This window comes from Podarcis muralis, chromosome 7 (assembly GCF_964188315.1).
Source record: "Podarcis muralis chromosome 7, rPodMur119.hap1.1, whole genome shotgun sequence".
Taxonomy (NCBI): domain Eukaryota; kingdom Metazoa; phylum Chordata; class Lepidosauria; order Squamata; family Lacertidae; genus Podarcis; species Podarcis muralis.
The window spans coordinates 58,849,416-58,863,167 of NC_135661.1; the positions used below are offsets into that span (position 1 = coordinate 58,849,416).

The following is a 13,752-nucleotide window of genomic DNA, read 5'->3' on the forward strand; positions in this document are numbered from 1 at the left end:
CTGTGTGTGTAATTATACATGCATGACAAATGCCCTTTAGACACTTGTCCTCTAGTGTCAGTTTTTCTATGCACAGTGAAAACCAGAAGCCTAGATCATCTGCTCCCATAGCTTCCAAAGCTTGTTAATCCCATTGGAAGCACTTGCTCTGCACAGGAAACACCAGCAGGAACCCAGGAACTGGGGACCTATTGTTCTTGAGATGCCATGACAGACGGTGCATTTCTCTCTGTCACTGGGAACTACAAGGTGAACCCTAGAGTTTGCATCTCCTTTCCTGGCTGAGGGTCTGGACCAGCAGCTCCCTGTTCATCTGTTCAAACATCACTTGTTTTTTCACTACAACTCGTAAGATCTGGACACCTAATAGATACATGGAATCAAATTTGCATAAAGGTCTTCAAGTGTGTTCTACCATTCAGCTTCAGTCTTGCAGCCCCCAGCCCAGTGGGGGACTTTCTGTAATAATGAATAAACCACATGAGTTCCAGAGGAAACTGCATGGGAGAGATACATATACAAGGGGATATTTGGGCAAATATTGCTTCTTGCACTACCAAACTCAACCCTTTGGGTTCTGAGCAGGCAGCAAAAAGCCAGAAATAAGTTTTCACCTATTTCAGTAAGAAATTTCCCACCCTTTTCCAGTGTAAGCTGAGCCCTGAAGGGCTACTCTAATATGGAGGTCTTGCAATACTTCTGGAAGGTGTTTAGTGCGGTTGTTCGAAAACCTTTTCCCCACAGACCACCTGAACATCGCTGAGGGTCTTGGCAGATTGTTTTAGCAAGTGGAATATGCTGTGCTAAATGCCATATGGTTTTTAATTGTATTTGTATTGCTTCCTTTATTTCTTATATATTGCATTTTATGAGATACAGGCAGCAATACAAATAAAAATCAATATGGATGTTTAATGCAATGCATATGCCATTTCTCTTCTTCAGCCACAAATCCAAACACTCCATGGGCCAACCTGAACGGAGCTTTTCCTTGTATGGGGATGGATGTGTTGGGGAAAGCTTTACTTGCTTAAAATTTTGTCCTGATGGCTTCCTACTAAAAGTATAGGAGGGGGAGATGCATCATGGTAAGAAATGTAATCTAACAAAAAAAATATTAATATGAAATCTTGGTTGCTTGAACATCCTTCAGTATCTCAAAAAGAGATCTAAATTTATGTATTGATAATCCATTTATTTAAATTAATGGGCAGTTGATTATTCAACCAAAAATCTCCGTTTGTAAATTTTTGGCACCCTACTCCAGTAGAATGAACATAGATGAGGTTGAGCTTAGGGAGACTTTATAAAAAGTATAAATAAAACCCCACTGATCAAGCTGTCAGGTGGGGAAGAGCCCAATTCCTAGCCTCAATGGGCTGAGGTTTTCCTTTCTGCAAGTGTGCTGCAAGTGTCCAGCATTCTTTTCTCACAGTGGCCAACCAGATGCCTTTGGGAAGCCCACAAGTAGGACCTGTGTGCAACAGCGCTCTCCCCGGCTGGCGTTCCACAGCCACCGCTATTCAGAACATCAATACCTCCACCACTGAAAGCAAAACACAGACAAACATGTGGACACTTGACAAGTCCTGTCCTGTCCACAGCTAAGATCACAGAACTTGCTATATGCAAGCCCCAAGTTAAATTTTCTTTTTGAAGTAGCATTACTTCCTTTCCTGCCCCGCACCCCACTTAGAACACAGCTGGCTGTGGTTTATCCTTCTGGTTTCTCTCTTCGGGGTTCAGGTTGCTATCGGGATTTAAATCTTCCCTGAAGCCTGTGCAGGACCTGAGACTTTGCAAGAGAAACACGTCACAAAGAACTTGAGCCTATTGCTGCAACCAGCCTCCCACAGTTCCCCACACCCAAAATCAAGGGACAAAATTGTTCAGGTACAAAAGTGACAGCCATTTTATTGAAGTAGCAGGTGGGCCCTAAAAGGATGGCAAGTAAAAGAACTGGAAACTGCAGTTGTTTGAGGGCAGGGGGAGTGTTCTTGGTTCTGATCTTTCAATATTTAAGTGAATACTACTCTGAACAGTAAAGCAGGCAGCACTGCCCCATCCAGAAGGTGATGACTTCAGATGCCAATTGCTGATGCAGGAATTCTGCAGCATCTCTGCAGCGGGAGTGATTGAAAGAGCCGTTATACCTGAGGCCAAAATTGTCCACCCCAAGTGGAGGCTACGTGGAGAAAAGGCACAGCAGAAACAAGGACTTGTGCACAGCTGGAACTCCTGGGCTTAGAGAAGCCTTTGAGCGGCTTTCTTGCAGTGCATAGTCTGCTAATTTCTGCGCTGTGCCTCCAATGAACTTCCTAAATCACTGGGACCATCCAGGGAAAAACAACTGGGTCCAAGATAGCTTCCCCTCCCTGCCAAGTTAAATTTTTACAATGCAACTGTCTAGAGTCAGAGCTATGGTGATATCCAGCCTTTACAAGCCCATTTCAACACAATACAGTACACATTTTCCTCCCTAAATTCTGGTTTGACTTTCTTAAAACAAAATTCCTGTCAAGTTACCCCTTGTGCTTCCTGCCCCTTTCCTTGCCCTCCCTTCCTTTGCCCCCTTGGCTTGAAGGCAAAAGGGTGAGGGTGATGAACATGCAGCATTCGATGGTGTTCTGTCCTGTCTCGTCCACCTCCTGGATTCATGCGGCTGAAATGAAGACAAAATATAAAAAAGAGAAATGGTCCTTAAGAACTCAAATGGAATACTTCTTTATGGCAGACAGAGAGAGGATAAGAAATCAAGGAGGGCGGAGGTTTGGGGTATTTAACAAACTTGTGTATTGCCCTTCATAATATTTATCCCAGGGTAGCTTGCAATGCAAATTAAAACAAAAGAGCAATAAAGATGATGGTGGGTGGCGAATGGACTGGCAGTTGCAATGGAGCTAAATGGACTGGCCTGTCGTTGTTGGGAAGTTCTTGTTCTTAGGCTCTCTTAATAAAACCTCCATCCCCTACAGGAAAACTAGCTCTCCCTTCACTATTAGATTATAACGGCCTTCCTTTAGAAGGCCTCAAAGGATTCCCAGTGTACAGACCAAAGCTGCTTACGCTCAAGGGATTGTTCATAATCTTAAACTAACAAGGCACCATCAGTGTCTCAGAGTCGGCAACAAAAGCAAGCCTTGGACCAGGTGATTTGCAAGCTTGATTCAGTTGCATCCGTCTCCAAGCAAAGCCATGCAATCTGTGCCCCCAGAAACCTAAGCACCTGAGTAGAGTTCTCTGTTTGGATAAGAGATTAAGGCAAGAGCAGCCATAGGTTGGGCGCAAATGGGAAAGGGCTGCAACCCCATGGGATGAATGGGTCTTTTTAAAATCACAAATTCTGTGAAATGGGCCTCCTCTTGGAAAGAGATTCTCTTTTTTATAAATCACCATTTTGAGAAGGTGTAATCATGTCCCATTCTTTTGAATCCCATGAGAAAATATCATCAAACATCAATTCTGAGAAAAACTTTACAAAAACAGAACAAAACATTTTGAGGGGTGAGAATGATATGCCTCCCCAGTGCCTTCAGATAATACAGTGAGACAAGGCAATTTAGATTTCAGGACTGTTATCAGGCCATCAAACAGGCAAATATTTTCGACTAAACTACATAATTTCCATTGTGAATTTTCTTTTTTCAAAGCTGCAAAATGCCTCTCAATATACTCTGCAGTTCAATGGGTTAAAGTGTTCTTCTCACTGCTGCATTTCTTGCGCAGCAAAATACTATTTCAGCCTATTTAATCAAAAGAGGAGCACAGGTCTTTCAGAAGAGTCATTTGGGAGCAAAAATGCATTTAAGAACAATGTAAGAACAATTAAAGGAAGGATAAAAAGAGAGAAGTGGAAAAAAGACAAGGACACAGGTCAGTGGACAGGCACAATGACTTCCCTCCCCCCACACCCACCCGCCAAGGACACTCTATACTTTACAGTCCCTGATCTATCAAGTCAGCTACACATACACAAGGACAAGAGAGCTGGAAGGTTGTGAGGCTAACTGGCAGATATAAATGTGATCCCAGAGGAAGGCAGCAACATCCACACATGCTAGAATTTGCACCTTTATTGAGTTGCAGCAAAACACAGGAAAAGACCCCGGCAGCCACAAGAGCCAGGTGAAGGCGAGCAATGTAGCTGTAAGCTGGCATGATGAGCCCCGCAGATGGAAGCACATTATGAAATCAGAGTTCCCTCCCCCACCCTCCGCACGCCAGCAACATTGCCGCTCGTCTCAAGAAAACTCAAGTGCATCTCAAGGATATCACAAAGGCAGGTCAAGTTTGAATGAGAACAACAAGGATCCTTCAAAGCAAGATTGCAAAGGGGAGAGCAGGGGCTCCATTTCCATATCACTTCACTGAAAGGCAAGAACAGGGTCACTCCCAGCCAGCCTTCCCCAGCCTGGTGCCCCCTGCCTCCGTGTTATTTTGGAGTACAACTCGCATCAGTTCCAGCCATGCTGAGAGTTGCAGTCCATACCATCTGGAGGGCACCAGGTTGAAAAAGGCTGCCTTGGCGGGATACAAAGTCAATTCTCATGAATAAATTAAGTGTGCCAGGAATACAGGGCAACAGCATCCAGGCTCTGCCAGACCATTGTTAAGTGGGTTTTCAGTTTCTTCACCACGAATACAATCTGGCCCACATTCTGGCGCCACCGCTAACCTGCCAGAGGAAGGTAAATGGGAGGGAGTGTTGATTGTCTTGCACCTTTGCCCCACGGTGGCACAATTCAGCACAAAGCCTAGGAACCCTCCGTCTGCATTCTCACCTTGTCAAACCAGTCCTCATTTTGCCATCTTATGCAAGTTATGGCTTGTACATTAATATACTAAGCCACAAGCACACACACAAAACTTATGAAGTTATGCAGAGTAGATGCTTCCACATATGGGCTTCCTATTTCAGGCTTTCATCATGAAGTTGTAGAAGTATTGGATATGCACCGCACTTCCAGTGATGTGCTGGTTGTAGAGTTTCCGCTTGGCCCATGGAAGAACAGGATGTGCCCGTGTCTCTTCACACAGGTGCACACATCTGTGCTGCTTTTGCACACCCCTTCTTTAAGCTGACATGGCATTTAATTTCCTGCAGTTTTAGAGCCAAGGACTTAGGACAAGGCCAGCCAGCAACTTTGCTTCCTGCCCACAGCTGCTAGTTTGTGACCTTCAGAACTCCTACAACATCGCACCGGAACAGGAGAAGCGGCAGCAATTTTCCAGTTTAACCCTGTCGCCAAGATGAGTAGCAGAGCGCTTTCACTTTTGACTGAACAGGCGCAGCAGCCTAGTTCCCAGGTTCCGGAAAGCGGAGCGTGAAGCTACTGCGCCCCCTGCAGGCCACCTGCACACAGCCCAGAAGCTCTTCAAAAAATATATGCATACAAATCGGAGAAAGCACGGCATTTCCGTTTAATGGGCAGTATATAAACAGCCTTCCTCCCTTGCAACTTGGCACCTCTCCTACAGAGCTTGCTTGTGCAGACCCCAGAAGACAGGAAAGGAGAAGGAAGCATCAGACAGGAGAGCCCTAAACAAACATAACCAGGTCTTTACATGTTGCTTTTGAGAAAGCTGCCAGGATGCTGGCAAAAACCACATCAGGGGACTGGGAAGCATCCACAGCCGTATGGATCCCACGCCTGCTATAGTAGTTAACCAGCGGCGACGTCTGGGTGTGGTAAGCCTGCAGACGAGTCTTCAAAGCTCCTTCGTTGTCATCTGACCGGCGTATCAAGGGCTCCCCAGTGACCTAACCAAGAGCAAGACATAAAAGCAGGGATAGCTAGTGATCTGGACAGCAACACCCGTGTCACCTCTGAACACTGACCATGCTCATCATAGCAGGCCAAAAGGACCAAAACTTCAGGATACTGCAAGACGCGAGAGCCTTAGCAAGCTTAAAACCTGATGCTACTAGCTTGATGACTCCCAGGAAATCTCAGGTGCTATTCCAGTTTTCATCAGAGCTGGCCCAAGATAATCTGGTGTTCCAAGCACCTAAACTGTCCAGCTTAGGAGGTGCCCCCCATTATTCCTTGTACTGTTGCAGAGAATGCTGGGATGCAAACTCTGCCTAGGGCACTTTGCATTAAAAGGGGGGCAGCAGAATTCTGTACTCTTATTTTGCAGAATTTGTTTTAAGGTATTTTGTTTAATTTATTTTGTTGCTGCTAACCATTGGAAGGGACCAGAAGCTATTCCACTCCCTCAACCAGTGGAAATATTATTTCAGTCTTCCCTTTGGATACTGAGATGTTGCCTACACAGTTTCAAGCAGTCTTTCAGAGCCAGGAATGCAGGAGTCAAATACGTGCCCCCACCGCTGCAAGACACTGGTCAGGCTCTGGTGAGTGAAACAGTCCCACAGGTTCTGCTTTGGATAACCCCTCCCACTCTGCCCAACAATTCTGCAGAAGCTAGAGATATGTTCGGATCTGCACTTCTGATTCGATTAAACTGCAAAATTATCAGAGGATTCAAAGTCTAAATGCAATATCCATCATCAATTGGGAATTCAGTTTTTGTTCTGAATGAATGACCCAGTCAAGACTGAAACCATAGCAAGACCTTTTTAAAAAATTACAGTATTAAATTAAATAAACTAAATAAGTCTATCCAGCCTCCTGAAGGCATCACAGAGCAATCAAAGGCATACTGAATGGAGCCCCAAAAGGGAAAATCAAAATGGGAAGGTTACATACATCATCCTTCATGTGGACCTTAGGAGGATTGAATTCCTCATGGTATGAGCGGCCACTTGCTGGGTGAATAAGCCTGAAAGAGACCACAGCAGTCAGTCAAGTGCATTTCAGAGCAGGTCAAGGGGAGGAGTTATGGAGGACAATTTTCTTCAGAACTAGAACTACAAGCATTTGGATCAGGCATTAGGGCTGATACTGTAGCATCAGTGAATCTAAACAGGTGGTCAGTCCTTGGATGGAGACCACTGGTTTTTTTAAATTAAAAAACACCTGTATTTATACCCCACCTTTCTTCCATCAGAGAACACAAGATGACAACACAGGATTCCGCCATCCAGACTAACCATATTTAAAACCCTCTTGGGTTCAATGTATAACTATGAAATAAGTTTTAAACGGGGTGTGGAGGGGAGACACCATAGCAGAGGTAGGGAACCTGTGGCACTCCAGATGTTGGTGGGAATCCTGCTCCCATCAGCTTCAGAAAACAACATTGCAGAATGCATCATGTGCCCTCAGACAGTGCCCATGGGTGCAAAGGTGTCACTGCCTCTTCCGTTATGAGATGGAAAGCAGGGCTAGTGGAGGTTGTACATGGAGCGGAAGGAGGAAGCTGGAGGAGTGGCACTCTATCCCACTTCCTCCGTCAGCTTTATGTGTTTTTCAATGCTCAGGTTAATTCTACTGGATCCAACTTTTAACCAGCTCCCTTGGAAAAGCACACTTTCTCTCTTTCTGTCTCTTATGGTGTGTGTGTGTGTGTGTGTGTGTGTGTGTGTGTGTGTTAGATTTGCAGGAGGGGAGAGATAAGTGGCCAGAAGAGATTGTACCCATGGCACTCACTCAAAAACACCAATGTTCCCACAGGCTTAAAAAGGTTGGTGACCCCTGCTGTAGAATATACAGAACAAAAACATAAACTTTAATGGGGGGAGTGAACAGAACCCTTCAACAAAGGGTTTCCTTGTAATTCTATTAGCACTGCAAGCAAGAGCTATCTGCTCCCCACACATTGCACAACTGCACTCCTAGTTTTGTTTTATAAAGGTTGTAACATGCAGCACCTAGCTTTTCTGAGTGGCTCAGCATATGGAAACTCCCCTCCCCACCCCCACCCGTTTCCCCCAAAGTGGCAGTTACCGTCCAGTGATTCTCCGGATGAGTAAGGAGTCAGCAACACTGAATTCAATGACAGAATCTAGTTTCTCTTTTCTCTTTTCCATGAGCTCATCCAGCTGCAGCATTTTAAGAGAATGGAAAGAAGAACTACTTTTAAAATGCACAGAACGAGTGGATTCAGGCCTAAGAAAATCTCCTCTGAAACAAGAAAAATGAAGGCAGCTGGATCCTCAGCAGGCCTGGAGCTCAGCAATGGAGCCCAAACTGAGCCATTCCAAAATAATTATCTCCATCTATGCGCCCACATTTTTCCAAACAGAATATACACCTCCTCCCACTTTACTGTGGGGCGTTACAAAATAGCTCCCTTCTGTAGTTTGCAATCCACTTCATCAGATGCAGAAGCACTGGCTTTAGTTGTAACTCATGATTGCTGGGGAAGGGAGTGTGGTCTTTGCCAGCAGTGAGGTCAAAATGAAGTGAAAGGGATAAGTATGTCATTAACAGTGATCATTCAGAAAATTAAGTTGTTGCCGATAACACAGACATCCTGGGCATTGACAAGCCAATTAACACATGCCCTGTGATAAATATCCTTTGTACAATAGTGTTGCCAGGGTCCAGACCTGGTGGCAAACCCAGATGCCAGCTCTGTCCTTGTTTCTACTCTAGCAACACAGTCACAGTAACTTCCAATGTCAAAGGTTCATTCACTTGTTCGTCTTCCAGTTTGCTACATATCGTCCTCTGGCAGCAATGCTCTTCTGCATTCTACACAGCCAAGCGTTCTGCCCAGGATGTGAACGAGGCTCCAGAACAGATCCTGTTCGCATCCAAAGGTACCACTGTGCATGTGTTAACCAAGAGCAGGATGTCTGCACTATCACCAAGTGTTTTGTTTTGTTTTGTTGGTTGGTTAATGGCCAATATTAATAACATATGTACTTTTCTGCTTTTCATTTCATTTTATGCTCAAGTGTTTACAGTTACACACACACACTTGAACTCTGGATAACACTTCATCTGATGAAGTGGGCTGTAGCCCATGCAACCTTCTGCCACGATAAATCTTTAAAGTGCCACAATACTCTTAGTTGGTTCTGCTGCCACAGACTAATGCAGCGGCACTTCTGGAAACTCTTATCCCCAATCTTAGAAGATCCAAGGGCAGGTATCAGGAATCACGTACCATCTCTGCTTGTCGCACTGTGCGAGGAAACCCATCCAAAAGGAAACCATTCTTGCAGGAGGGCGTCTCCAGGTTTTTGTCAATCAGCTCCACCACCATTTCATCACTCACCTTACAATTTGGAGTGGGGTGGGGGTGGGGGAGGGAGAGAGAGGGAGAGAGAGAGAGACGAAAATGAAGTCTTGATACAGTGTCACCAGCATATCAAACATGCTTACCCTACCCACAATACTTTTTTCTTCCAAGAAGTCCTTGCGGCTATAAAGTAAGTTTGAAACTTGAAGTGCAAACACACTAAAGGATCAGAAAACAAGAAGACAGAAAGGATAGCTTTAAGACCTTGTGTTGCACTCAGGATATCCCAGTTTATGCAACGGCTAGTGCAATATTGCACCTTTGATTTCAAAAGAGGAGCCACAGAACAAAAGCAACATCCCCACAATTGCAAACTCTCTCTATTCAAAGTGCACCACAGCACAGAAATTGTGCAGCCTGAATGTGGCTGGGGGTGGAAGAGGACTGTCAGTGTCAAGGGTCAGTGCTCTGGTGTTCCTACTCCCAGCTAAAGATTGAACTAAGTGATCTTATGATCCCTCCCACCTATAACTTTCATGAAAGCTTCAGATTTTAAATTTCCTTTTATTCCTATGCACCAGGAATACATATATAAGTTTCTGGTGTAGTTCTCAGTACTGAAAAAGCTACTGTTATCTCCCATCTCAAGACCTGGGTGTGGTGTGCAGTCAACGCAGCTTATTGGCTGCAGGTAAAAAACCACATTATCTAGAATATCCAGCCATGCCCACAGTGCTCTTGGGTGTCTTAGGCCAGTGATAATCACAGTGGTGGCTTGAACGGAACAGATAAGCATTATCCATCACAGTCATGCTCTAAAACTGTAACTCTGAACAAAGTCTTGTTTGGAAGGCCACCAGCTATGACACAACAAAATGCAGGCAAACAGAAGAAGCCATCCACATGCAACCCTAACCATGTCAATGAAGACGTAAATCCGATTCAATAGCGCTCACAGTCCTAAGTGAGGTTAGGACTATGGTCCTAGACACCAAGTCTTGGTCTAAAGATGTCTACGAAGCAAACAGAGAGGGCAAAAGGGCATCTTTCATCAGTTCAGCTGCTGGCATAAAACTGGAATATGTACACTTTGATCCAAAGTATTATTTGTAAAAGGTCAAACAGCAGCTAAATGAGCTAAATGAAATTTACAGAGGTGCATTTGCCAACCTGGAACCCTTCTGATGTTTTGACTGCGGCTGACAGGTGTAGAGGTCCAAAACATCTGGAGGGCACCAGGCTAGCAAAGGCTAGACTAGACTACTGCTAGTTCAAATATTTTTTGTTGCTTCAAATAATGTCATTTCATTAAGGTTTTAGACATGAAACATTTCACACATTGACCAGGAAAGGATGGAGATGGATGGAAAGGAAGACAGAAAACATTTGTTTCCCACCAATTCTTCCTGGTTTGTAAACTAGACTGCTTTTATCACAGCAGTCAGGAAATCTAAACTGTACGATGAAAAATTTAAAAGGTAAAGAGGCACTCAAATTTCTTTAGCCAGGAACGCCAGGAAAACTACTTGAACAAAAAAGAAAAGAAGGCAATGCAATTGGAACACCAAGCCTCACTTCCTGCAACCAGTTCATAAATCAAAATCCATGCCCAGGGCGATGTGTGACACGACTCCACCGGGCGGTGTGCTGAACGTGTCCACAGAGGTTCTGTGCTCAACTCCAAAACTCTGTGGACACGTTCAGCACACCACCGTTTCCAAATCGTTTCCAACTCTCAGTCACATAAATCAGAGGCCAAAGAACATCATTACAGCATCAGCTGGTGCCAATACTCAATTTACAGAGCAGTTTTCAAAACCACTGAAGCTATTTAAAGGATATGGCCAAAGGCAATGGCTCAGTGGCAACGACCCCTCTGTACCTACCAGCTTTCCAGCATCCATCGTCTGCTTCAGCTTTTTGCCCAGCGGCGAGCCAGAAGCCACCATAGCTCTCAACATGTCACCTGTCGCCAAGTGACACACACAATAGGCCTCAGCTAGCCGAGGGGCCTGCACGGGAAAGAACAAAGGAAACTTTAGGGGGAAATTCACAGAGCAGCAACTGTAGGAAATAATTTTGGTGCATATAATTGAATTACATAGAAACTATGTTCACATGACCACTACAATACGGTAGAAGCTTTACTGTGCCAGGTGTGTAAATGTACTTTTTGCACTAAAGCCTGCAGCGAAAGTTGGACCACTGAGTCCATCTAGCTTCGTTCTCTCTCAGCCCTACATGGAGACGCTGGAGAATGAACCTGGGACCTCCTGCATGCACAGATGCTCTACTATGGCCCTTCCCCTGTTGGAAGAAGGAAGCCTGGATTATAAGAATTGCTTTGGGGAATAAACTGAATGACTCAGTGGTGTCAGAGACTGCTAGTGAGAAAGGGATGCAGGATGAGTGTGTGAGGGAAGAAAGGGAAACTCCAGTAAGAGCCAAGAAGCAAGTAAGGGAAGGCAAAGATGACCCTAGAACAGCTCTATATAATTTATTCTGGATTTTAGGATTGACTCATAGAACCAGTAGAGGCCTAGGTCCAATGCTTAGTCCAATGCTTTTCAGCTAGTCCAATGCTTTTCAGCTGTCTCCATATGTTGCTGGACTACAAACTCCCACCACCTCTGACCACCGACTACTAAACTATCTGGAGATGATGGGAGCTGTGGTCCAACAACCTCTGAAGGTCAATCTAGTCCAACCGCTTTTCAATGCAGGATGCAACTACTTCATTTGTGACTGACTGGCAGATGTACAGTACCTGCTTAAATGCCTCCAATGAAGGAGAGACCGCCACCTCCCAAAGCATTCCTCTTAGGAAGTCTCTCCAAAAGTGCAGTTAAAATCTTTTCCCCCTGTAATTTCCACCCCTTGGTTTTAGTCCTGCCCTCTGGAATAATGGAGAACAAGTTTGCTCCTCCAAACTTTGAACTTCCATCCCCCTCAAATGCATCAGAGTGAAAGTCCTTCTCCCGCTCTGATCAGATATACTAACATGTTTCCTAAATTGTTGATAACTGAAGCACACTCCCTCCTGTATTAAAACTGGGAAGCCCACTTCACTCATAGAGGGAAGGAGGCAAGTCCAGACCACTGACTCATGCAGAGACACAAGGATCAGTCGACTGACAGCAAAGAATTCCGCTATCAGGTGCAATCAAGTGGTATCCAATGCAGATATGAGGGAGCCTGACAGGGAGGAAGCAAAGTCAAAGCAGTGAGTGCATACACAGACACTGAGGACAACCTCCTCCGATGAGCACTCTAGCCTCACAAGAGGCTTTAGTAATTTGTTCACTTCTTGCAGCAGGGCAGCCGTTCCTTCAGGGCATGCTACTTTGCCCTGGCCCACAATTTTTATACACTAAAGAATGCTGATGGTTTTTAGACAGGCAAGCAGCTGAAAGCCAGTTTTGCAAGAAATTATTTCAGACATGTGATAGTGCCCCACCCAGCACTGTACAAAGGGCAAGCTGCTTGCCTTCCAACAGAGCAGAACGTAGATTAGTTGGGGCAAAGGAGAGAGGTGGTTTTTTCACACAGCAAATAAAGTCCTACTCCAAACAACTTTCTGTTTTTGACACCCCAGCTTTAAATGCAGCGGCTTACATATGCTGCAACATCTGAGGCTGCACATCTTCCACAGGAAGTAAACCTCCCTCCACAACATGGGATAGAAAAAAGTCCCCACAGCTTCAAACACACTTTTCTTTCTTTCAGAGTATGGGCATGTGTTGTGTAGTGGTTAGTTGGAGCCAGGCTTCAAATCCCTGCTCAGCCATGAAGCTCACTGTATGACCTTGAGCCAGCCATTGCCTCCCAGTCTAGCCTACCCACCTAATAGGGTTGTTGTGGGGATTTAATGAGGAGGGTGAGAAGCACTAAATAAATAAATCTCACCCTACGCAACAGCGACTCCTGGCTATGGCAGTTTTACTCAAAACTAAACAAAAAACTCGGCAGTTACGTTTAGAGTAGTACTAAAGCCCTACAAAGCAGGAACTTGCGGCAAAGTCCTATTCATTCGGGGGACTTGCTGGAATAAAAATGTTTCCGGGAAATGTCCTGCGCTGGAAAGGGGGTCCCTGCACAGCCTGGGAATCCCGGACTCCTGGGTTCCTTAGAGGAAGCGGGGAAGGGGCAAAGAGGGTCGACTGGGGACCACGCAGTGCGGCTGCTGGACCGTCCACAGTCAAACGGGACGGGAGAGAGAAAAGGGCAGGAGCGGGGGAACTGGGGAAGTTCCCTCGGGGAGGGGCTGGGCATCCCGGACGCCTGGGTCCCCTCACCTGGGTCCCCTTCCCCGCCCCAGGCGGCCCGAGCAGCACAGCCCGGATGCCTTTGCGGACCCCGCGGCCGAGGCTTCCTTCCGTCCCGCATTCCTTGCTCGGAGCCATCGCCGCGATCCTCCTTTGCCGCCTGACCCCGGAGAAGGCGTGCGGAGAGGGCCCGCCCCCTGCCGGGCCTCCCATTGGCCCGCGCTCCCGGTCCCGTCCCTGCATGGCGTCCCTGTGGCCCAATAGCTTCGGAACAGCTACGGGCGTACTTGCTGCTGATTGGGGGACGCGAGGGTTGAAAGGGGAACGCGAAGCGGCTTAGCTGCGCCTGCGCGCTCTCAGCTGAGCGGCCACGTGTGAGGCTGCCTTTGGA

The 13,752-nt window shown here is 46.0% G+C and overlaps 1 protein-coding gene across 2 annotated transcripts; it reads right to left on the bottom strand.

Moving 5' to 3' along the window:
* Positions 1-1,885: 1,885 nt before the first annotated feature.
* Positions 1,886-13,560, bottom strand: AK2 (adenylate kinase 2). 2 transcript variants are annotated; one of them, XM_028739118.2, is made up of 7 exons: positions 13,392-13,556; positions 10,983-11,108; positions 9,022-9,132; positions 7,854-7,948; positions 6,714-6,786; positions 5,566-5,761; positions 1,886-2,662 (listed from the first exon to the last, which is right to left on the bottom strand). In XM_028739118.2, the coding sequence occupies exons 1-7, from the start codon at positions 13,497-13,499 to the stop codon at positions 2,655-2,657; spliced, it is 717 nt and encodes a 238-aa protein (XP_028594951.1). In that variant the 5' UTR covers positions 13,500-13,556; the 3' UTR covers positions 1,886-2,654. The 2 variants fall into 2 exon arrangements, with proteins under 2 accessions (XP_028594951.1, XP_028594950.1); XM_028739117.2 differs by lacking the exon at positions 1,886-2,662 and having other exon boundaries at positions 5,403-5,761; positions 13,392-13,560.
* Positions 13,561-13,752: the final 192 nt, after the last annotated feature.

Coding starts and splice junctions, on each gene's coding strand:
- AK2 (XM_028739117.2), bottom strand. CDS start 13,499: ATGGCTCCGAGCAAGGAATGCGGGACGGAAGGAAGCCTCGGCCGCGGG. Junction 6,787..7,853: donor ATCCGGAGAATCACTGGACG/GTAACTGCCACT, acceptor GGTCTCTTTCAG/GCTTATTCACCCAGCAAGTG. Junction 5,762..6,713: donor AGGTCCACATGAAGGATGAT/GTATGTAACCTT, acceptor GCTCTTGGTTAG/GTCACTGGGGAGCCCTTGAT.